Source organism: Hypomesus transpacificus, unplaced genomic scaffold, assembly GCF_021917145.1.
Source record: "Hypomesus transpacificus isolate Combined female unplaced genomic scaffold, fHypTra1 scaffold_48, whole genome shotgun sequence".
Lineage (NCBI taxonomy): Eukaryota > Metazoa > Chordata > Actinopteri > Osmeriformes > Osmeridae > Hypomesus > Hypomesus transpacificus.
In genome coordinates this window covers 481783-509711 of record NW_025813996.1, presented here as the reverse complement: position 1 = coordinate 509711, position 27929 = coordinate 481783, and the positions used below count along the sequence as shown (strand labels likewise).

General features: G+C 43.6%; 1 protein-coding gene across 2 annotated transcripts; it reads left to right on the top strand.

Moving 5' to 3' along the window:
• Nucleotides 1–25: 25 nt before the first annotated feature.
• On the top strand, nucleotides 26–26463 carry hlcs (holocarboxylase synthetase (biotin-(proprionyl-CoA-carboxylase (ATP-hydrolysing)) ligase)). 2 transcript variants are annotated; one of them, XM_047017095.1, is made up of 11 exons: nucleotides 26–407; nucleotides 733–876; nucleotides 1939–2101; nucleotides 2447–3480; nucleotides 3640–3819; nucleotides 9509–9789; nucleotides 20071–20138; nucleotides 20363–20523; nucleotides 24416–24530; nucleotides 24630–24843; nucleotides 25134–26463. In XM_047017095.1, exons 1-11 carry the CDS (start codon nucleotides 129–131, stop codon nucleotides 25303–25305), a joined length of 2811 nt encoding a protein of 936 aa, XP_046873051.1. In that variant the 5' UTR covers nucleotides 26–128; the 3' UTR covers nucleotides 25306–26463. The 2 variants fall into 2 exon arrangements, with proteins under 2 accessions (XP_046873051.1, XP_046873052.1); XM_047017096.1 differs by lacking the exon at nucleotides 733–876 and having other exon boundaries at nucleotides 29–407.
• Nucleotides 26464–27929: the final 1466 nt, after the last annotated feature.

The window sequence follows — 27929 nt, the reverse complement described above, 5'->3', positions numbered from 1 at the left end:
TGCGTGTTTGTCAGCCTGAAGAGTGGGAGGAGTTTTGTCAACAACAAGGAAGCGGCTGGTCGGCTGTGGATGTTTATGCACTAAAGAGGCCAAATGGGCTCGGAAACGGCTTTCCAAATGTTAAGAAAATGCTAATAACGTTGTGCTACGTCTACCTCTGGGTGCGCTTTCAGAAGTGCTATACGGTGGTTATTCGTAACACTTTGCGCAGATTGTGCGGGAGCAAAAGCACTAGCATTAGCAACAGTTTCACATTCTGTGCCTTGAATCCACCAGGAAAGTCGTCTGATCTGAAAGGACAACCGATCCTCCAACATAGTTTCAATAAGCAACTAAATCAACCTCTGCCCGAAGATACAGTTTTTCTGAAGTTGGGTGACAAGGCTATTTACATAACCGAGCCTCAGGTGACAAGCTTTTAACATGTATTGTCCTTTATTTAGCTATAGTAGCCAGGGTCTGTTAGGCCTTGTGAATGGGCAAGCCCACAATGCTGCCTAATTAGCCTACCGGCCGTTGCGTATGCAAAGATGAAAAGGTTGCTAAGTAACACAGCTATTTACAGTTTTACAGCTTATTGTCCACTGTCCACCTCGGAGTAATGTAACAGCCCCTTAATGTCGGCTACGCGGTTTCGTAGACGTTTTGTTTGACTAATGATCACTAACTGTCTAATATGAACTACCATCTGTATGTAGACATCAGTGTGTATGTTGTTTGTATTGTTCCTAGGCATGCGATGACCTCAGCAAGTGGACTGTGTTGTTGGGGTCCTCTCTGGTTTGTGGGCCGCGGATAGAGAACATTTCTTTCATCATAGAGGCTACCTCTGGACAGAGAGTGAGCAGGCAGTCTCCTCTCAAGCTGAAAAAGAAAGTATGCATCACAACAGATACTTCAAATTTCTCAGAACAGCTACCCTACAACCTTTATCTGCTTTAGTGTAAAATTCAAGCATGCGCCCGATCACCTTACCATGCTCAATGTAAAAACTCCAGATCAGGAATTAATGTGTCAGTAGAAGAAAGGAGTTTCAAAAATATTTGCCCCCCCCAGGTTCACAGAGCACCCTTAACAACAAAATCTTTTCACAAATGTGAGCCAGGCCAATCCAAATGGAGAAAAGAGCCTTAAAGGACAGTCATATAAACCATTACAGTGCTGATTGGATAATTGATTTTATAAAAAGGCTAAAGGTGTGGGATTGGCCTTAAAATGGAAAATTGTGTTTGAGAGAGAAACTAAGGTTGTCTATGAAGCATGGAGGGAGGAAGCTTTCATAAGATGAGTGGACACAGTTTGGGACCCCTAGTCGCGTGTCTGTTTCCGAGTGTTACCTCCGCTCTGTTGTTTTCACTGTCTGGGTGTGACGATCCCAGACAGAGAAACCACTCTGGGCTCAGTGAGCCTGCGCTCCATTAGAAGGCTCAAAGAAAGAGAAAGCATTTTTTGGAAGTCATACTTTACAAAAGGAAGTATAGAATATTGCAGACTGTTGACTTTGACTGACTCCTCAGATACCATGTTAAGATTGTCAAGGGCCAAACATTTTAGTGGGACAGGAAGTACTGAAACACCATCCTTCTTTTAGCTATTGTGAAGGAGTTTTCTCAACACAGTCAATGCCATTTGTCAACATACAGCCTTTTAAATAATTTTAATGGATCACTGGTATGGATTATACCAGTCTAAGTATACATGGCTAATATATTGATGCAATATATTACAAACAATGTATGTTCATAGATTGTGTGTATGTTGGTTTGTGTGTTAGTGTGTAGTCTTCTTTCAAGGTGTTTAGTGCACCAACTGGTTTTACTGAACAAGTATCTGGTCATACTTGAGGCCAATATCTGTCTGCTTGACAGAGTTTCTTCAGCTGTGCTGGCCATCAGAAACCAAAGCTAACCTGTGTCTCCTCATTGTCCTGGTGTTCAGGTATTAAAGTGGTCCGACTACTGTCTCCCTCTGGCCTGTAGTCCTGGCCAGCCATTCAGGGCGGTGGCTCAGGCCAGCGTTGACAACTTCAGCCGCTTGGGGGTGGCCTTTATGGAAGACCGTCTTCAGCTGGACAATGGACTTGTGCCTTCTAAAATAGTTTGTGAGTTGACTCTATGGAAACCACCTGTCTTGTGTGTTCAGTGTGATATATGTAATGTCCAATCCAGTTAGAGATGTAATTAGATTTTTCACTTGAGGAAGGATTCACAGACATGTCTTGTGACACAAGTTTGTGGGAAGTGGTTTATTAATGCTAACGTTTGGATAAAGGGTCAGTCACCAGTGAACGGCTCCTGTAAAGATGAAACACTTTGTTTGAAAATGTATTTCAGTTATTCCAATTTGTTGTGAAATCACAAATTGCATGAAGCTGTGGGTGTGTGAGTGGATTTGGGTGATATTATGCAATACTTGGCTCAACAATTCCCATTTCATATTTTTTCAGCTGTCCTTCTCCGAGAATCCGCACTCAAACAACTTCTAGAAAAGCGACAACCAGCAAGTGAGAAGCATTCCATTTCCCTAAACAACTCCCAGACAGAAATCATCCTCTCTCAACCCTCACCCTGCGGCTGCGACAAAGAGAAAGAAGACACCCAGCAAACACAAAGGAAAGGGAGCCTGCTCCTACCCCCAGAGATCCGGAGGTGCTTGAGTGAAAGACGAGGCTCCGAGCCCCTGAGAGGAACCCAGGACCTAGGCTCTGACAGCGGCCGCGAGGACAACCACTCCCTGGGAAACAACCACCACATGGAGACCCACGGCCACCACCTCCACTTGTCCAGTTGCCACGAGTGCCTGGAGCTGGAGAACAGCACCATCCAGTCGGTCAAGTATGCCTCGGCTGAGAACATCCCTGACCTGCCCGATGACTATGCCAGCGATCTGGACAGTGGGGATGAGACCCTGGAAGAGCTGGAGGATGAAACCAAGACAAGTCAGTCGAAGAGAGCCAACGCTAGCGGCAAGCCTCCCAACGTCCTAGTCTACACTGGCGGCTGCGAGGCGCGCTTTGGGAAGGTCTGCTCTCTGTTAGCAGAGTGCATTGACACGGACAACTACGTGGTTTATCCCCTCCGGCCCCAGCAGGCCCTGAGCGAGCCCTGGCTGGAGAGCACCACCCTGCTCGTCCTAGCTGAGGAAGAGCCGCTGACTCCCCAGCTCCAGGCCCGCTTCTTGGCCTACCTGGGGCAGGGGGGCCGGGTCTTGGGCCTCTCCTCCTCCTTGTGCCCGGCCGGGCTGGTGCTTGTGTCCAAGGCGGACAGGAGAGGGCAGATATGCAGACTCAGCTTCACGAGGGAGGACACCTCGGAGCTGGAGCTCAGCACGCTGGTTAGCGGGAGTGCGTTTGTTCGGGATCCCCAGGGTGGCGGGCAGGTGGAGCTTTGGGGGGAACTGACAGGACACGGTGGGGACAAGGACATGGTCATTGTAAAGATGACTCACGAGGGGGATGGAGGAGAGGCTGTCCTTTGCCAGGTAAATTGTTTTCCACTTGAAACGCAACTGTCTGTTTTGGGGTCGTTAATGTCTTCATGTTGTTACCGTTGACAGGCCTATGTTAGAGTTTGCTTTTTTCACTGTAGTGTGCAGCAGAGAAACTCCTCCCATCTGAACTCCCCATTTTGGCAATTTCAGGTCCATCTGGAGACGGCCCCCGACTCGCAGGAAGTGACATCACAAGGATTTAACGAACTGAAGATGAGCAATGCGCGGCGATACGAAGTCCTGACAGAGATCCTCACCTCGCTGGGCTTGAGCTGTGAGCTGACCCCCATCCCACCCCCCAGCCCCATCTACATCCTGTCCACCTCTGAGGTAAGCTCTCTCATCACATCTACCACACGTTTTTAGTCAGAATTCACACTGATTAGGAACTTTACTGAACAATTGAATCCATTATGGAAACCTTTTCCTTCTATATATTGGTAAAGACACAACCGTCACATCTGGCTTAACCCATGCTAGCTTATCAGTGTGTCTCAGGTGGAGCTATCCGGATGAAGGCTGATTAAAGGCATGCTTTAACTCCAGTGTTATGGTTCGGGGGGAAAACTGCCGTTACGTGTTTTGACTGGCTGTCTGGACGTATAAACTGGGCCATAGTTTTGTTGCATATATTGGACTTACATTTGCATATATTAGAAATCAGAATGGTTTCCACATGCCCACCTCCCTTCTCTTGGACGGCCCTGTTCATGGGCTGCCTCATTAAACATTTACCCAGCCAATTATGGTGTGTGTGCATGTATGATCACCTGCGTATGTGGTGTGTGTGCATGTGTATTCACACGAATCACGAATGGGAGGCTTGGCTTATGTGTGTATGGCCACACTTGGCATGAACGGCATTGGCATGAACGGACTAGTCAGCATATATTGAATTAACTTTCCAAAGTGGCAGCATTGAAATCTTCCCCCAGATATACTGACAATCTGTGAATTTATCTGTGAGCTTGTGTGGATGTGAGTACAAGACCATGTGGAAGACGTTATATGGACCCGCGTGTGTAGCCTGACAGGCTGACTTATTCTTCATTGTGTGGGTGTGCGCGCGATGATGAGGGCGCCCTGATTAAATATCCCCCCTGAATATCTAATTGATATTCTAATAGCCCCACCAGTGTTGCGGTATGTGGGGAATTTGCGCTGGGAGTTAATCAATGTTTGAGCTGGATCACTGACAGTTTACTCACCCACTTCAGAGAGATTTCCAAAGGCCCCACAAGGATCCAATCCTCGTTGGCTTAATTGGCCAACGAGGAGAGGAAGTGACACGCCTTAGGACCACACACAGTGAGAATAGGTGCGTTCGACTTCATGCAGCGCCTGCAGCCGCCTGCAGCCCGGCTGACTTGAAGCAGCCAATGGCATTCTCGGCTTCAAGGCAGCCGGCTGCAGCCGGCCTAATGTTTCTGGAAGCTAGTATTTGTGGGTAATGTAGTCAAATCTCAAAGTGAAAAGCATCTATTGAATTTTCAACAGTAGAGAGTTGATAGTGAGAGACATTGGTATTGTCTCTAGCCATCAGTATAGAATGTACCTAATAATTTTTATCTTACTGTCTATGTATTGGCATTATCTGGATGTTGAAGTTTGACAGGGTTCGAAATTGCGTTTGAATGTAATGCCGTCAAGTACATAGGTCTACCACTAGGGCGCAGTAGATATCTACCCTGTCGCTTAGGGACAACGCTCGCTCCTTTTCATATCAGAAGACTTCTGTCCTTGCTCTGTTTATTAATTGATGCATTCTAAGTATGATATTACGACATTAGGCTAAGTGATTCATTTTCGATTTGAATGTTATCAACATAGGCCAAGTAAAACCTTGTTTCAGTTGTAACCTGCGAGGTTGCTTTCAGTTTGATCCAAAATTCCTGAACCAAAGATCCTTAGACTTGCATCATTGACCAGTCATCATATATCATTTGGTGTTGTGTCCCCCTGAATGATTCTGGCAAGTTCAGTTACTTATATCTCCTTTCACTTGTGGGAATGAGCCTCTGTCTGATTCAGTTATAAAATAAATAAATGAAACCAAACTGTAATATTACTATGACTGTTTTCTTTGTTTGGACTGGAGTATGACCTTTTTGACCCCCCTGCCCCAGCCACTTTGTTACAACAAACACCAGGATGAAAGCAGGGGAGTAGGTGGGATTGCTTCCAGATTGTTCTAGAAATGGTAGGTGCAGTGTGTGGGAGGAGATGGAGGGGGGTGGATACGGGGCAGTTTGTGCACCTTGCCTCGGCACAAGAGTTTGGAGGGACTGTGGAGCTTAAAGCAGCTAGGGAATTTCAAGTAGTGTGTGTGCGTGTGTTTGCGTGCCCGTGTGTGTGTGTGTGCATGCGTGTGTGCATGCTGAGGTCTGTGTGTGTGTGCGCACGTCTGTCAGGTTCGTCTGTCAGGTAGTCAAGTGACGGGTTGGATTTCAGCAACTTCTTGTTGACCGCTTTATCGAGGTTGTGATTGTTGCTTATCCCCCCCTCCCAACATCTATCCTAAAAACATGCTGTTTCTGCTCTCAGCCACCCCCTCCTTGTTACCATATTACTCTTCACTCCTCACTACAGTTTAATTTAGTATAACGGTTTAATAAGATTAGGAAAGTAGAAAATATTTCCTGGAGTGAGAAGCGCCCTCAGCTATCCTTCCTGACAGTGGATGTCAGTCTTGTTAACTCAGGGCTAATGGGTCTCCAGGGACTGGCCTCTCTCTTTTGTGATTGGCACAAAGCAGATAATTGAGGCATGCAGATTAGTGTCTCTAATTGATTAACCATCACCGTATTTCACTAAATATGGATCTGAGCTAGCTAATAAGGCCTTTCTCCCTGTTTTGTGCTGTCGTTTCTCAGAGGGGGGCTAATCACATGGTTTTGGGTGACAGATGGTGTCTTGAGAATTTTTTTTCCCCACTCTTTATTTCTTATTAAGACTTGATAGGGTAATAAAAGGTATATAATTTACTTATATCCATGTCAGATTTGTTTCCCTCTTCTTGAAAAGTGAAATCTCATGGGGTCAACCCATCCCAAATTAGATTTTTTCCCCCTGCTTAAACCATCACCCCTCACAGTCAAGGGACATTTTTCTGTACCCCTGTCCCTTCATCTATACACTCATTTTAGGTGTTGCCTTCAAAGAATGTCAGTGACACTTGTTCCTCTCTACCTCTGTGCCATTACATGAAGTGGCCCATCCACTCTCCCGGCACATTGCAATGTCCTGCTCGTTACATGGAAGTGGTGCTCCTTCAGTAGAGGGGGGCCAGGCAGGCTTTGTCTCTGAGTCTGCAGATACACACAGGCCTTAACCATGGAGTAGTCACCATCTAATGACCTTATTTGCTCTCCGAGGTTCCTGCGAGCGATGTGTTAAGGTTAAACAAAGTGCTTGATAAGCCCAGTTTGTTTATACCATATGTGTCTTTGGGGGAAACTGAGTCAATAGTACATTTTCATTGTGTTCATACATGGTTATGGTAGAGGCCCAAATAAAAGGCACTCTAAAACCCACATTATATACAGTGCCCTCCAAAAGTATTGGAACAGTGAGGCGAATTCCTTTATTTTTACTGTAGACTGAAAACATTTGGGCTTGACATCAAATAATGAACGTGAGACCAGAGATCAACGTTTCAGCTTTTATTTCCAGGTATTTACATCAGGATCTGATGCACAACTAAGAAAATATCACATTTTGTTTGAATCCACCCATTTGTCATGTGATCAAAAGTATTGGAACAGATATACTTAAAACATATTTAAGTGAATAAGACTTAATATTTAGTTGCAAATCCTTTGCTTTCAATAACTGCAGCAAGTCTGTGACCCATTGACGTCACCAAACTTTTGCATTCTTCCTTTTTGATGCTTTCCCAGGCTTTCACTGCAGCCTCTTTCAGTTGTTGTTTGTTTTGTGGGGTTCCTCCCTTCAGTCTCCTCTTAAGCAGGTAAAATGCATGCTCTATAGGGTTTAAGTCTGGAGATTGACTTGGCCAGTCTAATACCTTCCATTTCTTGCCCCTGATGAACTCCTTTGTTGTTTTGGCAGTGTGTTTTGGGTCGTTATCTTGCTGCATGATGAAGGCTCTGCCAATCAGTTTGGTTGCATCTTTCCTTAAATTGGCAGACAAAATGTTTCTGTAGACTTCCGAGTTCATTTTGCTGCTGCCATCATGTGTTACATCCTCAATGAAGATTAATGAGCCCGTCCCAGAAGAAGCCATGCAAGCCCAAGCCATGACATTACCTCCACCGTGTTTCACAGATGAGCTTGTGTGTTTGGGATCATGAGCAGTTCCTTTCTTTCTTTCTTTCTCCAAACTTTAACCTTTCCATCACTTTGGTAAAAGTTAATCTTTGTCTCATCAGTCCATAAAACTTTGTCCCAGAATTTTTGAGGTTCATCTCTGTACTTTTTGGCAAATTCCAGCCTGGCCTTCCTATTCTTCTTGCTAATGAGTGGTTTGCATCTTCTGGTGTAGCCCTTGTACTTTTGTTCATGAAGTCTTCTGCGAACAGTAGATAGTGATACCTTCACTCCTGCCATCTGGAGGTTGTTGCTGATCTCACTAACAGTTGTTTTAGGGTCTTTCTTTACAGCTCTCACAATGTTTCTGTCATCAACTGCTGATGTTTTCCTTGGTCTACCTGTTCGACGTCTGTTACTTAGTACACCAGTAGTTTTCTTCTTCTTCAGGACATTCCAAATGGTTGTACTGGCTATGGCCAATGTTTCTGCAATGGCTCTGATTGATTTTCCATCTTCTCTAAGACTCACAATTGCTTGTTTTTCACCCAAAGACAGCGCTCTGGTTTTCATGTTGTTTTCACCTCTGAATACAGTCTGCATAGACAAAACCTATCTTACCCAATCTGAACCTGAGTGTAGACATTCAGTGGTATTTATTGATTGAATAATGTATGTAATAGGACACACCTGGGCAACAAAACACACCTGTCAGTCACATGTTCCAATACTTTTGCTCACGTGACAAATGGGTGGGTTCGAACAAAAAGGTGATATTTTCTAATTTGTGCATCAGATCCTGATGTAAATACCTGGAAATGAAAGCTGAAACGTTGATCTCTGGTTTCACATTCATCGTTTGATGTCAAGCCCAAATGTTTTCAGTCTACAGCAAAAATAAAGGAATTGGCCTCACTGTTCCAATACTTTTGGAGGGCACTGTATATATTTTTTACATTGAATTACTCTCCTACTCCCTACCCAATTCACTAAATTGTAGGATATATTCCAATCAGGAAAATATGTAGCCGTACTTGATATAGGGATTTGAACTAATGTAACAGCCTATCCTTTTTCAAATACTTTTTTCTTGTAAAATTTTTAACGCAACAGATGAGACATTTTTTCTTAATTCCCTGGAGGGAAGCTAGCCTAGACTAGCCTGCAAAGCCTAGTCTGCAAATAATTCATCCTCTTCCTGTCGAAGTAGAACTTTCATACCGTATCGCATTAGCCCAGGAACATATCCAAGCTCTGCCTCACTTGACAGAAGGGGCTCATGCTGACATGTTGAGCAACATGTTCAATATTAGTCCTCAACTGGAAACACAGGGCGGCAATGTGTTATAGCATGAGTCATTTATGTGTGTGTGTATTGTAGCCTGGTGATTAATGAGAAGTGACTGGAACAGAGTGGTTCTCTCAGCCCCACCACTCGCAAGAACGGCGAGTAATTAAACTGTGTCATTGATTAGCCATAGTCGTTGATTATCTAATTTAAGGCAGGGATCTGTACTTTCACCCTGTACTGTAAATGTTAGTTGCTGTTAGTGACATTGTTCCGTTTGATGTCAGGGGGGGTCATCTGTTCAATAGCAGTCCTTTTAACCAGCCACCACCTGACCACAGTGACTAGACACCGTATTTCTAGCTGAAATATTGCTTGCTTTTGTTGCTAGCTTGTCTGAACTCCAACTTTCTGTCAGTCAACTATAATGTCATCCCCCTCATCTACCCCTCCTTCCCTCAGGAACGCAGGGCCAGTTTCCTGAAGTGGCTCCACACCCAGGTGGACAAGGAGGGGAAGCTGAAGTCTTCCAAGGCCTCCCTAAAAGTGGTGTCCAGCATAGAGATCCAGTGTGGGAGCCAGGTCCCTGAGGGGACCCTGGCCCTGGTCACGGACTCCCCTCAAGAGCTGAACCCAGAGCAGTTCAGCCTGCAGACCTACATCCAGCACCTGGGGACCACCAAGCTGGGACACACCCTGCTGTACGCCGAGGTTACCCCCACTACCATGGACCTGCTGGAAGGGTAACACACACTGCTATACCAGCCCCTTAAGCATGGGGTTTCCATTGTTAGTGTAAATGGGATGTGGTGGGATACTTTTGTTCAGAAGTTTTATTTCCGTGTGTTGGAACAGTATTTGACCTTTCCACCCTCAAACATTTCAGGTCCACTTAGTTTTGTCTACCTTACCAGGTGGATAGGGTTTTGTATTTTTGCATCTGCTTTGCAAAATGCAGAGGGGCTGGGATAGGATTGTGAGTATCAGTGAAGGAAAACTGACCTTTGATGACACATGCACTGCGATACACTCGTAGTTCACCACAAGGCGATGGCAGAGTTTACAGAAGTTCCTACGGAAGCAAAGTTGTCAGACACCCTGGTAGTGAGAGCACAACGATGGGAGATCAAGAGAGCGGTAAAGCGTCGTAAAAGCTAGTGTGGAATAATTTTTTTTTTCCAGAGAGAGAGAATTTGACTGAGTGGTTGTCCATGATGTTATGGGGGGTTAGGGTGGTCGACAGTCCTCTGGGCTGGAACTAATTTAATGGCTGAGTGAGCTCACTGCAGCAGACGCAGGCTGCACCTAATAGAGCTCTTTGTCTCCAGCCCCACATCTCACTGGGAACTTGCCAGTCAACAGGCGGGATGCCGGGAACAGGTGGAAGCTATTAGACCTGTCATAAAGTTTGAAAAATGGATTCTGGACCTGTGTTGAGGTGATTGGAACTGACAATGTTGTCATTAAGGTTGTAAGGTAACCAAATTGGGGGGGGGAAAGGGAACCCCCTCCTCTGCCGGTCTTATTTGGCCCTCCTCCCCTTGATTTGAGCAGTTTTTAATTTCCAGATGTCCCGCTGTTACAGTCTTGATTAAGTAGTATTATTCTTAAAGAAAAACTCTTGTAAAAAGAAAAGAAGAAATCTTCACCTCAAGCGAGTGGGGTATTGTCTGTGTTCACAAGCTGTTTAGATAATAAATTCTAGATGGATTTTGAGGGTCATGTCAACCTCTACACACTTTGCTCTTCTCCATAGTCAACACAGGCAGTATAAAGCATCACAATACTGTGTGACACCTTATCTGGTCTTAAAGTGTATTTATTTTGGCATTAGGTTTTGCTGATGATAGCGAAAACAGGGTATTGTAAAAATGTATCGAAAAAATAAATTTTATGAATGGGTCTGCATGGCTTGTGCTTTTGTAACAGCTACTCAAGTGTAGCTTTTCAGTTTTCTTTGGAGGTTCTCCAGTTATCTGGACTTATTTTATTACCCTGTGTTTATTCAATTTGAACGTAACTGTTTTCAGTGCGGCAAGAGAGGAATGGACCCAAAGCCCAGTACATGTACAGTTAGTGCAAAGGCAATAACAGTTATTCGTCCATTGTCAAATCTTTAGTCGAGGGAAGTGAAAATAATCTGAATAATTCATGTGTATAATTGGACTGTCTCAAAATGGCAATTAAAAACACATTCTTACTTAAATGCTTATTACATTTGCATTGTAATAACTGCTGGCATACAAATTATAATATTAGGTTTCTTGCTTCAAGCTTGAAATGTACTGACAATGTTCTGAGATAAGTCAATTACAAAAAAAACATTGTTGTAGTATTAATAGTATTATATTAAGACAAATTATGGATTTATCACGATTTTATAGTAGAACCTTTCTTCAGTGGTAATGTCCCAAATATAATTGATTAATTGTCCTTAATTACTTACACGGCAAATCCACATCTAATTAAATAATTCAAGTCAAAGTAAGGATTCATAGAATTCACTCAAAACATTTAAGGAATTCAACAATATGATGCCATAAAGTATATTAATAATAAGGTAATACATTTTTTACCTTGAGTGCCACAATACCACCGTAAATACCTGTACTGAAAACAATCTAAATTGAGGTCTCTAAATTATCAAAATTACAAGAATAATGAAACCTTTATTTTTTCATTCTCCTAAACGCAGTTTTAATTAGAGATTAATTTCTTATTAAAAGTCCCCCCTTCAGATGATTTCTTTTATTGGGGGGGGAAGGGGGATAAATTGCAGACCGTTGAGATTAATAAAAGGGGGCTTGGTTTAGGGGGGCTAAAGTGCCGAGATCATTGCTTTAGAGGTCTGATAGAGACTGGGCTATATTGACAACCAGCTTCTGGGGCTAAGCTCATTGGGGCTGGGCGAGGGTGGAGCGGTGGGTATGGAGGCCGTCTGTTTGTCCAGAGTATTAGTCCTTTGTTTGGCCAGAAGAAGCTAATAATAGGCCGGCCTCAAGACAGAGGATAGTGTTCTCACAAGGTCACAACCAAGCTTGAATCTCAATGCCCCTTCTGCCGAGGTCGCCTGGTCTGCTCCACACACTGGTGTAACCGCTGGCCAATAGCATGCTCTCCGCTAGCGTGGGCAGTACCCACATTTAAAATGTACAAAAACTGCATTTCTATAATAGATGGGTAGTATTTGATCAAAGTCTTAAGTATTTCTTAATTCTGTTTTTATGTCATTGAGGAGTATGGCATCAAGGCCTTTCAGTAGCAACACATCCAGACAGCCTTCCTCCTCAAGGTTACATGATGGGCACGTTTGCATCCGACAGACGGTTTAAATGGCCTGTTTTGTTAACTACAATTGAGACTCGGTTGTTAACGGTGTGGAAGTGTTTATTTGTGAACAAGGCAGGATGAGAGACCCCACGGTGTTCTTGAACGCTGTTCCACCGAGCCCAGAGCACCTATAATGATGCTTTTCCTGTTCTGGTGAACCTGATCCCAGCGCCTAGAGCCCCCACACTTTCCTCGCTACACATTTTGCTTTCTCTCCTGCTGTTCTCTTACGCCCCTCTTTTCCAGCCGAGAAATTAGATACGTACAGAAAAAAGGCCCACGTTTCCTCTCCACTAAAAACAGGTTGCATTCAGGTGAATACCAACTATGGTGGATATAACATTTTTCACCAAACTGTTTTAAGGCCTCCAAATGCCATGTGAAATATTATGGTTTTTGTAATTAATTTTACTCAAATTATCTACTCTGCCCACAAAGTTGCTCTTAAATTGTATAATTCTACAACTTCTAGCATTACCGAGCATATTGACTCTTATCTTCGTTTTGTGCTGTGAAAGTCTGTGAGTCATTTCTGAGGTGGGCACATAAACAAGATCCACTTTTAGCTAATGGGAGCATAACACCTTTCTCCAATGGAAGTGGGAATAAGACCAACAACCAGAACAAGAGGCTCTTCTGGTCCAGGCTGCACCAGTTGACGGGGCTAAAGCCCTGGCAATCAGTGTTTGTTTTGATAGGGAATCCAAAATCCAAACTGACACTGTATGGAATTAGGGTCCTGTTTCCTGTGAAAAATACGAAGCCTTGTACGGTGAAAAGGGAACTGCAGTGAGGGAAGGAGAAAACAGACAGCCCTCGTAACTGCTGCTGCAGGTTTGTACATAAAAATCTAATTGGTCCAATTGACCTTGCATGCTCTACCTGCAATTATGTCAAATTGTAGGCAGATGCTTAAAGTCCTCATTTCATATTCGGGGCAACATCTGGCTTGCAAGCCTGGCTTGCAGGGAGTTCAAGTTTACATATCTCCAGTGAAGGGCATGCTAAGGAGCTGGAGTGCTGGGTCACACTGAGAGGAGAGAGGGTCCTATGTGCACAAACTAGTGGGAAATAGTCAAGTGGTGCAGGACAGACTCCCACACACTCTCCAACTGTTCTGACACGCTATAGTTTGTCAAATGAATTAGTATGTAAAACAACAAGCTTTCATGATCTAGTAAGGATTTTTTTGGAGCGAGATGAAATACATTTGATTCAGATCCCTTTATGTACACATTTTTTTATTTGCTTATGAGAACTGCAAGTGCTGTGGGGAAAGAATAGAACGATGAACCTTGCGTTCAGGTGGCCTTTCAAACAGAGACGTCGCTTTCAGGCTCGCCAGTTAAAGAGAGACATCCGCTCCGACTTCTCAGCATTCTGATGACCGGTATCTCTTCTCCAATCGCTCTAACAGGCCATTATCGGAGCGGTCTAACCAGGCCTGTACCGCAGACTCAGGGAAAAAGAAAAGCACCCTGGCCTCCACTGCCCTCAGTAATGGACGCCACCTCTCATTGATCACCTCCAAGGGTGCTATTTGGAAATGATAATTTTCACCGCTCTTCTGGAAACAGGATTATCTCAATTAATCACATTTACAGATTAGTTTTTCCTCTCCTATTGATCATCACTTTGATGCCAGCAGATGATCAATGCAAACACACTTATTCTAATAACATAAAATCCAGTTTTGGAAATGAGCATTGACGGCAGACATAATCTTTGAATTTGGGATACTTTGATCTTGTGAACTTGATTGAAAGAGTGAGAGATTTGGGGGGAAATGCTATTGCAGGTTAAATGGCTTCCGGTAAAATGTCCCTCCAATCGGCTGCCACTCGTACTATAACTGGTTATAGTGATGATATGATTTGATCCTCAATTATAATTAAAGTGTTATTACTCATAGTTTTCATGGCAGCAGATATCTTTTGTGGTCACCATTGGGTTGCCATTATTGGAGCAGACAAGTGACAACTGTTGGTTGTGACAGGCAGCATGGTGCTGGGAAACATCTTCATCTGACCGGTCAAAGAAGAGTTGTTACCCTGGTTCACCACTCGGAACGGGTGTAGAGGAGAACCCTTTGGGGCTGAAAATCCTTTTTCAACTATTTGTCTGATCCAAACCCCACCCTAACCAACGCCCCAAAGAACAAGGTGAAAGACTGGCAATGTGGGTCTGGGTCTGGAAGAAACACAGACACACACACACAGTGGTGTGTGTTACCACTCCTCCCCACTTGTCCCACAGATGACTTGGCTGGTGGCCATTTATCCTCTGACCCTGAGGCCCTGGGTGGATGACCCCTCTGACTCGGCTGCCCCCAAACAAAGACCCCTGAGCCGTGGGTGGAAGGGGTATCTCTACCCCCCACCCCATACAAAGACATACATGTCTTGACTTGAAAGCCTCTTTCTCCTCTACTGGGAGCTATGGCTCTGTCTTTCAGCCTTCACACATGCAACTTTGTCTGCCTTTGTTCTGGTCTTGTTGTAATTATCTAACGAACAATGAGACTTGGAACGGTTTGTGAAGATTAAATAGATGTCGATAGTGGCTATGGTAGTGGGGTCACTTACTAACACCGTTGTGGTAGCTTTCAAAGTCTTTTCCCCCCTCTTCTACAGTTAGGTCACTCTGTCCTTTATCCTTTTCCATTTGTCCTTGGACGCAGTTCTGGAAGTTGTAATTTCTTGTTAGTCGATCAGGAACAACCACTGTAGCACCACACAACAAGCTCACCATGGTACAGTCACAGGAGTCTCATGCAGGGCCTGTCTCTCTGGTTCTCCAGGTAAAATGATGGGCTTTACTCAGAGGTCCAAGCACAGAGACATTACAGGAGTTTTGTTTTTGTTTTTCTGACTGTCCCACGGTGGCTGCTGCAGGTTGAAGGAGTCCCCTTTGCATGCGGTCGCTGGTCCCAATCAGGCCCACTGCTGCTCATTTGAAGAGACCAACCTGGAGAAACACAGCTGGTTTCTGCTACAGGCCTTGGCCTCAGGGTGGGGAAGCGAGCGCAGGCCCCTAGCTCTGAACCTCGGCCATCCTCCCAGATAGATTGCACGCCTCCCCACAATCTATCTTGCTTATGTCATTCAGGAATTTCTTTCATATTTCTAATGTAGCGTTTTATATATTTCCATATTTACTGTAGGCCCGCTTGTTGCAGCCTTATTGCAGTGTCAGTAATTCTCAGAGCACACAGTGCTCGTATTGAGACTTAATTCTTAAATTATAGCCAGCCACTATTCACGCCAATCTAGAAGACTTACTGATGAGTTAATGTCTTAAGTTGGACGTTATTTGGGGATTTTACACCAATTTCAATCAAGCTGAAGGAGCACCCTGCTTGGACAAGGATGAGCCTGAACTCTTAACGCTGTCGTCTCACACTTCAACCACACTTCTGTACGCTACCCGGGAGGGAGTTGAGCAGTTTCACTTGTCTATTTGTTTCACTTGCAGGTGAAAGTCCCCACATTGTTGCTGTCTAATTGCTAATTGTGGGCCTTTTCTGTTCTCCTTTGTGGACGTTATTGAGAATTTTTCTAATGCGTTTGGGCTTTTCTCTGAGCCAGCGGCGACCTCCTGTGAATGTGCTTTGAAAATAAGATTAGCTTTCTAGAGGAATGCATTAGCCCCCACAGCTTTTCAGCCCTGCACAGGCTGAGTTAGCCTGGATTGGAGATCCGACTCACTCACAAACACTTACGCCTCTCTCTCACACACACACACACACTTATACACATGCATATACACTCGTTGTGCACCCACAAGCATAGACAAGGCATAGACACACACGCACACACATGCACACACAACTTCTCCCCCACCCCTCCACCTACTTCTTTATTGACAATCTCTCATTGAGCGTATAAGAGCATTACCATGTTTAGAAGTGAGATGTTTTGTTTGATCTGCGACTGATCTCATATTTGCGTTGAAGAAATTAATTTGACGCTGCTTTGCATGCTAAGCCAGGCACACTAAGAAAGAGGGGATTGATTTTAGAGAGGACAATGCCATGAAAAAGAGATATTTTGGGGGGTAAAAACACCCTTCACATCAGAAACGGCTAATTTTTTGGTTCCCAGCGTTGGAACAATGCAGCTTTTCTCTGTTTTGCTGTGATTGTGGAACGAGTCCTTACTGCAGTAGCGCTGTGGACAGAAACTGTCCACTCTGGAGGGGGGATCTGGAAATGGTCTTTCTTATGTCTTCTCTAATACTCTGAAACAGCAAATGCTCACATTCTTTGTAATAGTAAAAAAAAAAAAGGATTTTTTTTCCCACAGAAAATGGGGTGGGGGGGGGGGGGGGCATACCCTGGAACACGTACTTTATTGACGATACAGTACTGCCTCTCGTACCTTATTGCTTCAATACACCATATTATTTGATATTATGGCTATGGTGTTCATTTGTAAAGTTGTTAACTTTATAATTATTCAATGGTATAAATTTAGGGTGGGACGGTAGGGATATGTCCCCACCAATGTTAGGAAACATGTAATTGTCCCCATCAATAATTGCGAGTCCAAACATATTTTCTTCATTCTTTTAACATTTTCTGCTCCACAATTGGTTAGCCTAATGAAGGGAGACTAGTGTTTTGGAATGGAAGGGAGAAAACGGGACAGAGTATAACGGCGGATATCGCTATTAAAAAAATGTTTTCTTTACAACGTAGTTAAGGCGGCAGGCGTGTGTTGCTTAGGCGGCCGCCTTAACAGTAAAGTGCTGCGGGGAACCCTGTTTAGAGTAAAGTTTGTATTGTTTAGCAGATTTCGTTTTTTCTTGAGTCCTCATCATTGTAAATGTTGTGGTGATTTCAGGTACCCAAGTTTTCATCCATGTCTAGCATTTTTGAGCTTTGTGGTAGTGAAGTTGTAAATGGTATAATATTCTCACTTTACTTTCAGGTAATGCATCTTTTCCTTCTCATCCACTCATTTCACAATCCACCATAACCAATTTTTTCTCTCTATAGCTGTAAACATTGTAAAAATACACACCCAAATTGAAGGCCGCACTCATACACACGCACACGCACTCACATCTCCAGCTGTATCCCGCACCCCCACTTAGCTGCGACGGGGGTACATTGGGCAGGCCTGTGGAGGAGGTCAGCACCGGTCTTCCTTGCCTAGTTAGGCGCTGATGTTCTTATTAAAAGCTCATTTCTGGGGCTGAAGGACTCCAGAGAGCCAGCTGGGTCCCCTGACCGCTCCCCCCCTGCTCTTGATTGGCGAGGGGGCCGATGTTGTCACGAAGTGGAGAGCAGGGTGCTCTGGTGGTCCTGCCGAATCGCGGCAGAGCCCAATTAGGCCCCCAGCGCCCAGCTCTGCGCCTGGCCGCCACCTAACAGGCCTCAGCCATAGGGAGGTCATGCTCCAGCTAACGCTGCACACACTGAGCTCTCACACGACCATGGAGCACAGTTACACGGGGAGCAGCCAGATGACCGCCCCTACACACACAAACCTGGATTGTGTGTGTGTATGCGCGTGTGCATTTGTGCCTAGTGTTAGTGTGCATGTGTGTGTTGTCAAGATGAGAGATTTTGAGATGTGGTGTGATCTATATCATGACAGGGCTATAGATATAGAAAGCTAAAAGCATAAGCACAATTAATACACTAAACATCTGGTATTGGTTCACAGTCAAAATATATTTTTTAAGATTTCATAAAACCATATTGCAAGCCTATTCCTTTTTTTGTACATTATGCATGGCTGCCATTCCATTAATATTAAAGTTATGTAAAACGTGTTTTCCCTGCGTCTAGGACTTAGAAGCCTCAAGGTTTTGAAACGGCAACCGCCCAGTTTGTTTTTATTGGTTTTTCCTTGTTGAGGTCATGATGGCAGTTTTTTGGCCGTGGAGCCTTTTCACCAAGTCGCATTGAATTACTATCATTTGAGTGGCCACATTTCTACAACTATTATTTGACATTTGGCTATATTAAGAAATTATTTTTTCCTTTTTGGCTTCAGCCGTTCTGGGCCTCTCTGACAAATTTGCATCAATCACAGGATTTGCTATTAACAATAATAATATGAAATGCCTGCAAAAATATGCTTCCAGGTTCTTGTAGTTAATTCATATATTTAAACTACATCCTTCCCTCGTAGTTTTTGTGGTTGTAATAAACTATGAGAATTTATTTTGTAATATTACAATGATTGTTTCATTGTTCTATATCCAGGCACAAACTCCAGTGGGCACACTGAGAATAAATATTAAAAAAACTCTGGTAATCTTGTAACTTTATAGATTAAACAACCTTCTGGTTTTCCATGTAAGTGAGTCACAGCAGGGTCTAGACAGAATACGTCCAGGTGTAGATAGAGCCATCTCCAGAAGCAGAGACCCAGCTATCCCTTTGATAAACACTGTGGTTCTTAAACACCACTGTTTGGCCAATGAGTTTTAGAGGATTAACACCCACCACCACCTAATCTTATTCGCTGACACCTTCTCTTTGCCTCTAAATGAGCCAGCTTCACAATCTTTGTTAACCAGCCAGGAGACTTACTTGGCTAAACCCTACCGGGTTCATTTATTTTTTTCCGAGATTTCACCATTAAGATGGTGATTGGTAGTGTGTCATGTCCTTTATATCAGTCTGATATAAAGATCAAACACACCCCTGTTGTGGCAGAGTATGTTTGTGTGTGACTCTCATGGTGTTTTGTAATCTAGTGTTTAGTGTCTGGAATGTAGGTAAGATGATGTGTCTGCTACATCACATTACATTGCTGTTTGGGCTTTCCTCAAATGTATTTCTCAAAGACTGCACAGTGCATACATTTGTAAAGATTGTAGATGCTGATTGGAACACATTAACACCAGCTCTATTGAGGACTTGAGTGCTAATGTGTGTGTGGGGTGTTGGGCATGGGGTGTGTGTGTGAGAGATATTATGGTGTGTGGGTGTTGGGGGTGAAAGTTAAGGTGCATAGTCAACACCTGAACAGGCTGAGTAGTTTATCTTTAACTCTCAGTTTGATTAATACCAGGTGCCCATCCGGCCCAACACTAGTTGCTCAGAGCAGACCAGAGAGTAAACATTAACTGCCTGATGCCTGCGGCGGAGCTGCTGTACTGAACGGAGGAAACTTTGGAAAATCATTGATGAAACAAGGCTGTTTCACTGTTATCAACGTCTGCGTCTTTGTGCGACTAATCACATGCATATTAGGTAGGCCTTGCCAAAGCTGTGATTTGGCAAGGCCAAATTTGTTTTGATAAATTAGCTTTGAATCCCTTGATTGGCACCTGCATGCACTCGAGGGAGGGAAGAAAGTGACAACAGTAAGGACGAGAGAGAGTGTGTGTGAGTGACATAGGGGTCAAGTGGATACTTGTTTACCTTGGAGGGGGGGTTATTTGACTGGTGCACCTGGGGGATGTGAACCCTGTGGTGAAAGGTCATGGGTTCAGCTCAAGTCCAGGAAGAATATATGTCTGCTCAGTTCCACCCTCCCTGATACTTATGGAAAATTAATGATTAGATGACTTGGAAGGTAAGTCAAATGATACAAATTTCCTATATTTTCCGGTGGCTTTTTAGTACAAGCTTTGAGAAGAGAAGATACCAGTGTTGGCTATCTTGACCAGCCTACTACACGCTCACTTTATTGACTTTATTCCCCTTTCCTCCTTTCTTGTCTGCTGTGAAGGTTGACGCTCCACTTGCCTGAGGAAATGGGGTTAATCGCCGTAGCTGCTCGCCAAACCCAGGGCAGAGGTCGGTGATTTTCCACCACACTGCGCGCACACACACACACAAAAGTTGTATAACTTTTTATATTCATCCCTCCTGGATAATAATATCAAAATGTAAAACATTGACCATGAGGTAAGCATTTCCTTATTTTAAACCTTCCAACACAGACTTCAGTTGCTTTTTTTGTCGTCTTACTCTCCTTATGTTGCGTTCATGTCTTTATTGTCTGTGTGGAAATGTGTCAGGACGAGGAGGGAACGCGTGGCTCAGTCCGCCAGGCTGTGCCATGTTCACCCTGCATGTCCAGGTGGCGCTGAGCTCCAGGCTGGGCCAGAGAATACCCTTCCTACAGCATCTGGCCTCGCTGGCGGTGGTGGAGGCCATTCGCACGCTGCCTGGTTATGAGGTGTGTTCAGCCAGACCGTCCTCTCCAGAACCAGTCACAGATCACATACAACCCGAATTCCAGAAAAGTTGGGACTAGTCAAATGTCTTAGAGAGGCAGAAACTCTCAGAAGTAAAGATGGGCAGAGGCTCTCCAATCTGTGAAAGAGTGCGTAAAAAGATTGTGGAATACTTTTAAAACAATGTTCGTCAACGTCAAATTGCAAAAGCTTTGCAAATCTCATCATCTACAGTGCATAACATTATCCAAAGATTCAGAGAAACTGGAGAAATCACTCACCGTGGTTACATGGATTCGAAATACTGGCTTATTTGGACTGAAATACAATTATCCCTTTCTTGTAAACACCTTAGTTCGAATAATTGCGGTCCGACTACAATCCGATCGACACCCCGATATAACTCGATCCGAGTCGGTTGATAATTCGGACATCTCATGCTTGTAAACGGTGAATTGGACTATGAACTGGACTCTGCGTCTTTGCGCATGCTTGAGATCCCGCCGCCCTCCCTCCCAGGTCGTGACCTGGAAGTCGAAAAAGACAATAAGTTATCGCTGCCGGGAGCCGGCCCGGCAGAAACAAACAAACAACGCGAGCCAATAGCGCCGTTTGCATTCGCAGTACGAAATGTAGAGGGGACGTAGCTTCACCTTGCTCTCCGTTCGCCGTCTTTCTCAAAATGTTGATGTAGTTGTTGTTGTTGTTTGTAGTGGTGAAGAGGTCAAGCGGAAAGGGCTGTATCACCGCTAGTTGTAATGAAAACAGCGCCACGTATCGTACTGGGATATGACATGCTTTCGGCCAATGATTCGGTTTATTCACTGCCATATTAGGATAATGGCAGTTGCCCCAAAAATTTGCATTATCCGAATAAAGCTAGATTCGAATTGATACCATCATGTAAACGTTGTGACTGTGCATAAGGGATAAGGCTGAAGACCTTTATTGGATGCCCGTGGTCTTCGGTAGGGATGGGCGAACGATGCCTTGTGAAGCTTTGGTGGTTTCTTCCGGATTGTGCCGGCCCAAAGAGCCAAACTATCGGCGCATTGAAAATGAACAGCGTCATCTAGCAGCCGCTTAAACTGGCTGAATGAGGCGTAGTGGTTGTCTCCGACGGTAGACTACCCTACGTTATTCAATATTTAATTAAGGCTACATGTGTTCATTTTGATCTGATATTAGTTCTCACACATTAAAATGTTGTGATACATCCGTAGGCCTTTAGAATTATGTCATTTTCTCACAGTAAAAGTTAAAGAACGTCGTACGAGGGTCCTTGCATTGGGGCGCGAACTCAGGATTCCAGATTCGCATTAACAATATGTTGGCGTACAATGCTTTAACCAACTACACCACCGAAGAAATCATTACTTTTTGTTGCGGGTGGACGGACTTTATACGATATGGTCTTTATATCAATTAAACTAGATAACACCGATTTTTTCTTAACATTTGTGATATGTAGGTCTATTGTGAACTGGGGGAACTTAATTTTTACAAATTATTATTACTGTTGACAATGTTGACGAATCATCAACATTTGTTTTCTGGGCACTGTATAGACCTACCTAGTCCTATCATGTTACGTTTCATTTCAATAAAATAACACAACACAAATGCACGGATTTATAATTATTACTATACGGATTTGGCTGAATAATAATGACTGATGGAAGAAACTCTAGCGATGCCTGGTGCTGCTTCTCTGACAATGTGAGATTTGTCTTTAACAAGAAGCGGTGGCTTCGTTCCTTCCATGGCTCTGGTTCAGAAGAGCGGCAAAACTTCGAACCAGTTCGTGACGTTTGAAGCATTGAACGTCATCTGTCACGTGGTTTCGTAATTTGATACAAGCTCCAAAACACTTTTTCGAAACTGTGCGTATTGGTTTTGCGACACAAGCATCGATGCGTCAGTGCCATACGTCCCATCCCTAGTCTTCGGGCCCTCAGACGACACTGCATCACTCATCGGCATGATTGTGTCAATGACATGACATACTAAATGTGCCCAGGAATACTTCCAGAAACCACATTCGGTAAACACAATCCGCCGTGCCATCTGCAGATGCCAACTAAAGCTCTATCATGCAAAAAGGAAGCCATATGTAAACATGGTCTAGAAGCGCCGTTGTTTCCAGTGGGCCAAGGCTCATTTAAATGGACTATTTCAAAGTGGAACAGTGTTCCATGGTCCGACAAGTTCAAATTTGACATTCTTGTTGGAAATCACGGACGCCGTGTCCTCCGGGCAAAAGAGGAGGTAGACCTTTCATCGTGTTATCAGCGTTCAGTTCAAAAGCCAGCATCTCTGATGGTATGGGGGTGCATAAGTGCAGACAGTATGGGCAGCTTGCATGTTTTGGAAGGCACTATGATTGCTGAAAGGTATATAAATGTTTTAGAGCAACATATGCTCCCCTCCAGACAACGTCTATTTCAGGGAAGGCCTTGTGTATTTCAGCAGGACAATGCAAAACCCCATACTGCAGCTATTACAACAGCATGGCTTTGTCGTAAAAAAGTTTGGGTGCTGAATTGGCCTGCCTGCAGTCCAGATCTTTCACCTATAGAGAACATTTGGCGCATCATTAAACGAAAAATACGTCAAAGACGACCACAAACACTTCAGCAATTTCAGTTTTTGTTTTAGTTCCTTTTGTTCAGGTGTTTGGTGACTGGAAATATTCACAGCAGTGTCTGGGTCTTTGAGGTCATTTGTCACTTTTCCCAGTTGTTGATTAACTCCACTGAACCCCACACGAGGCTCAGGAACTATTACTGACACAAAACAAATTATGTTGTATGTTAATATCTGGATTCTAATGTCATTCTAATGTTTTTCTATGTAAAGCCTGTCAAAGATATTGGGAGCCGTGAGTGATGGGTGAACCATGAGTTTTGGGTAAAATAATAATAATAAAGAAGACACTGTGGTTGTTTTAGACGATGTGCAGCAGATGAGGCAGAACTTGTCCTTCAAAGTCAGTCAGAACTGCTTAGCTTGAGAGATCTACAGTATAACTTTTTCAACCTCGTAGAAACTTGATATTTGGACAAGGATGCCATATGTTATACAGGTTAAATTGACAGACACCTTTGAAACCAAGACTTAGACCGAATCCCAATACTCACCCTTACCCCTTCCCCTTACCCCTTCCCCTTAGTTTTGCGCGTTCCCGTGAGAGCTAGTGGTGTCCCAATACTCTTTGAGCTAGGGGTAGGACTAAGACTAAGGGGTATACACCCCTTAAAACCAAGTAAGATCGGGAGCTTAGTTGAAACCTAGGGCTATGTGAATACTGCGCGACCGGCAACAATCGCGGCCAGATCATCCAGAGAGGCCGATAACATTTATTCATTTAGCTTTTATCCAAAGCGACTTCCAAGAGAGAACTTTACAAAGTGCATAGGTCACTGATAATAACAACAAGACTTAATTAATTGATAAAAAAATTATGACAGTCTTGTTTTGTGTTATACTCAGTCCTGAACACATATATTTGCAAACCATTTTCCTAATTGAAACGTTGCACAACAGTCCCGCATTTCTCTGACTAGCATGTCTACAGTTTTAAGTAAACTCCATTAGCAGGGAATTTCGTTTAATATCAGTGCATAACACAACTTGCTTTGGAGATATTTATACGTGCTAGATGACGTACCTGTAACCAATTGGCGTCCCATTTTTTAGGGATATGTAGCCCTTACCCCTCAGTTTCGAGGGCTAGGGGTAAACTAAGGGCTAGGGGTAAGGGGAAGGGGTAAGGGGGAGTATTGGGATTTGGCCTTACTATCTGTCTTTTAAACTTGCAGTTTTGCGTACAAAACGGTTTCATGTATCGTAGCCTTTGTTGGCTAATGTACTGTAGCGTATTTTATTTTTCAGGACATCGATTTGAAGGTGAAGTGGCCCAACGATATCTATTACGGTAACCTAATGAAGCTAGGCGGTGTGCTGGTGACATCATCAGTCATGGGACCATCTTTCCATCTTCTCATTGGTAAGAGTTGCTACAAGAGAGTTGTTACAACACAACATTTCGCAGTTCGGATAAGCAAAAAGTCTTCGGAAACAAAGTGGTCATATTTCAACTTCATAGGATGTGGCATCAATGTCAGCAACAGCAACCCCACCATCTGCATCAACGACCTGGTGAGCAGGCACAACCACGAGCGTGGCTGCAGCCTGCAGGCCCTCAGCCCTGCTCAGGTCATAGGCTGCACCCTGACCTCCCTGGAGGGGCTCATCGCTGCCTTCCAGCAGGGAGGGCCCCAGGCGGTGCTGCCTATCTATTACAAGAGATGGATACACAGGTAACCCCTTGGAATACCGCTACTGTCATATGGGATAGAATAGTCCAGAATTGTCCTTTTGCATGCCAGGTTGATTAGATCCCATAGTAGTTAAAGCGGTAGAACAGGAGCAATCTGTCATGGAACAATAAGACTGGCTACCAATGTTTTTTGTTATGAGCTAAGTTTTACCTTATGAGCCAATCACCAAATAGAAGTTCCCACAACTCATCATATATATCCAGGGGGCATCATTGTTTCCTCCCAGACAGAATGTACTGTACCCTGACCTGGCCTCTCCCTGCCCTCAGTGGGACCCAGGTGCGCCTGTGGAGTGAGGACGGTCCCGAGGCTGAGGTGGTGGGGCTGGACGACAACGGCTTCCTGCAGGTGCGCTCCAGGGAGCAGGGTGTGGTCTCTGTGCAGCCCGATGGCAACTCTTTTGACATGCTGAGGAACCTGGTGGTCACCAAGCGACGCTAATCTGCCTTCTGACCAAGCCCTCCCCTGAGAACGCTGCAGGGCATTTTAGACTGGCGTTGCAGAGGACAGCTATATTGACTCTACGATATGGGGCTGGACTGGAGTGTGAGATGCTGCCGACCATGATATTAACAAGAATAGAGTGAAATATTGAGTAGGTGTTATTTAAGAGTTAACTAATCTGCTTGCGAAAGTATTTTTTGTTGAAATCTACCTTTTCTTTCTTCACTTTTTGTGATTAAATTGAGACAATATATGACCTGTTTATTTTTAGTTTGAATATGAGAATTGGATTTCTTGAGTACATTTATATTAATTTATAATTGACAGCTACATTACACCATATATAACCATGTTGAAGAATTTTAAGCAAGTTATTCACATTTGAAATGTATGTAAGACCATAATTTTTCCATTTCACTTAAGGTTTGTATGCCAAATGGACAGAGCTGCATGTATTCTTTTGTTATAGAATAGAATCTGTCATACAAAGTATCTTCAGTTGTACAGAACATTGGAATGCCCTCTCGCTTAAGTGCTAGCTAATAGTATTTTTTCAGAAGTGTTGAGATTAGGGCTATTAACGTGTAAAAACATGTCTTTAACTTGTTGCTTGGAAGTGTACCAAACCTAATTCGAGTAAAAACATTGTAACGGCTATTGACACGCGAGGTCGCATTTTGATTAAAATGCATTGAATAAATGCAAGCCATTATCCTGGAGAGACTGGTTGGAGTATGTATATCTCTGTGATGACTGACGACTGGTACAAACCAAGACTTTTGCACTTTCGTACCGTAAATTATCCAAGGTTACCATAGTGAGATTATTTTGTTAAGCCTTAACTTTTCTTTTTGGTCTGTGTAAAATGAAAACAATAGTTTTTTTTCTTTAAACAAGTCTGTGGATTTGGTGTACTGAGTCTTTTGGCTTATTTGTAGTTTAAATACTATATTATCAATGTTAACAGAGGGTCAATATTTGTAAAAGAAAAAAGAAAAGTGATTTGTATATTTGATAAGACAATTGATATTACACAACTATATCCTTAAATGTGATAAATGAGTATTACAGTTTATAATATTAAAGCTGTTTGGTGATCTTTTAAATATTATTAACTCGTCATTCCGATAAGATCTAATAAAACATACAAAAGTGTTTAAACGTGTGATCATAATGAATAACCCCACAGTTCTAGACTAAAGGATTTACGATTTACAAAGTTTCGGATCCGGCTATGAAGAATCAGGTGGTTAACTGTTGTACATTTTGTACTGCACCCAAACAGGTCAACTTAAACCACAAACAAACAGGCCTGACAAACTGCCCCAGTATTTGCTTCCTGTTGACCAGCACAGAATATTCCATTTACGTAGAAAAACCCAAATGCTCTCTTTCTCTTCTCTGCTCTCCATCTGGTATCCAAAGCTATGAGCAGCCACACTGCAGCAAACTACACTGTTGACTAGCACAGTGGACTGACAGTGAGCTATTGGTTGAGGAGGAGGATTCTCTCCTCTCTGTGGGAGTGATGAGGTGTGGGAGAGCTCCTGGTGCAGGTGGCCAGGGGCTGTGGGGGCGTTAGTGCTGGGATTTGGAAAAGGTTATGCTCGGCTTCTCCCCAAGCTCCTAAATGACACTTCATTTGTCTTCAGCACCTCAGCCCTTTGCTTCATCCTGGCTAGATGAAGTGAAAATATGGAAGTATGCACGCAAGCCTCCCAATCTGGACACAGCCTTCACCTCATTACAAGCTTGCTTCCTCTTTTTAGAGACTTCCAATATGGAATCACAAGTAAGCTGTACTCTTACAGAGTGGTTCAGTGGTTACATGTAGCTTTGTTATAATGCTCCTGTTTGAATGAGTACTGTGAAAGGGTTGGGAGCAGGAAAAAATGTAATATTGGTCTATGGTCCTGGATCCAAAGAGTATTACGTCCCTTCTACTTCCTCTGTTGTCATATAACTCAATTACTGTGCATGTGTGTGACTGTAATAACCAAGGATCCTCAAACCTACAGCAGTTTCCAAGTTCATTAAGCAAATAGCTCACCCCTGGATCCATAAGACGTCTTCTCAATATCCTATTAAATCATTTCAGTGGCAGGTCTTGGGAGGTCATAAGAGATCTATCCTCTCTTTAATATTGGCTGCATAATACCACAACTCAATCCAGCTTCCCCTGGGACCCACCAGAGCCCCTTGGCTCACCTTCAAATATGATCTCTTACCTTTAAGAAAACCTGAGAATCTGGGTCTTAAAGGGCATATGCTATAATATATATATTATAGATGTATATGTATCCCACCATCAATGTTTATTCTTTATGAAAGTCCTATATCCAAGTGGTTACCTTAAAAACATGTGAGGCATGAAAAAGCCTAACGTTTGTCAGGTTAAAACGATAAAGCTGTCGTGTTATCATGGTTATCAGGCTATCGCTGAATATGTGTAAGAGGAAGTCAGATGAGTTACACCAGGAGCAGTTGGCTATTTGTGTTCCCTCTTGTGGTGAGAGGAGTGGAGACAAAGCCCATGAAAAGCATACATATTGAACATGGCTTTCTGTATTTGCATCCTGTGTAAACATTTTCAAGATACAAATCGCTTTACCACTTTGAAT

Coding starts and splice junctions, on each gene's coding strand:
- hlcs (XM_047017095.1), top strand. CDS start 129: ATGCTAATAACGTTGTGCTACGTCTACCTCTGGGTGCGCTTTCAGAAG. Junction 408..732: donor TTTACATAACCGAGCCTCAG/GTGACAAGCTTT, acceptor TATTGTTCCTAG/GCATGCGATGACCTCAGCAA. Junction 877..1,938: donor CTCTCAAGCTGAAAAAGAAA/GTATGCATCACA, acceptor CCTGGTGTTCAG/GTATTAAAGTGGTCCGACTA.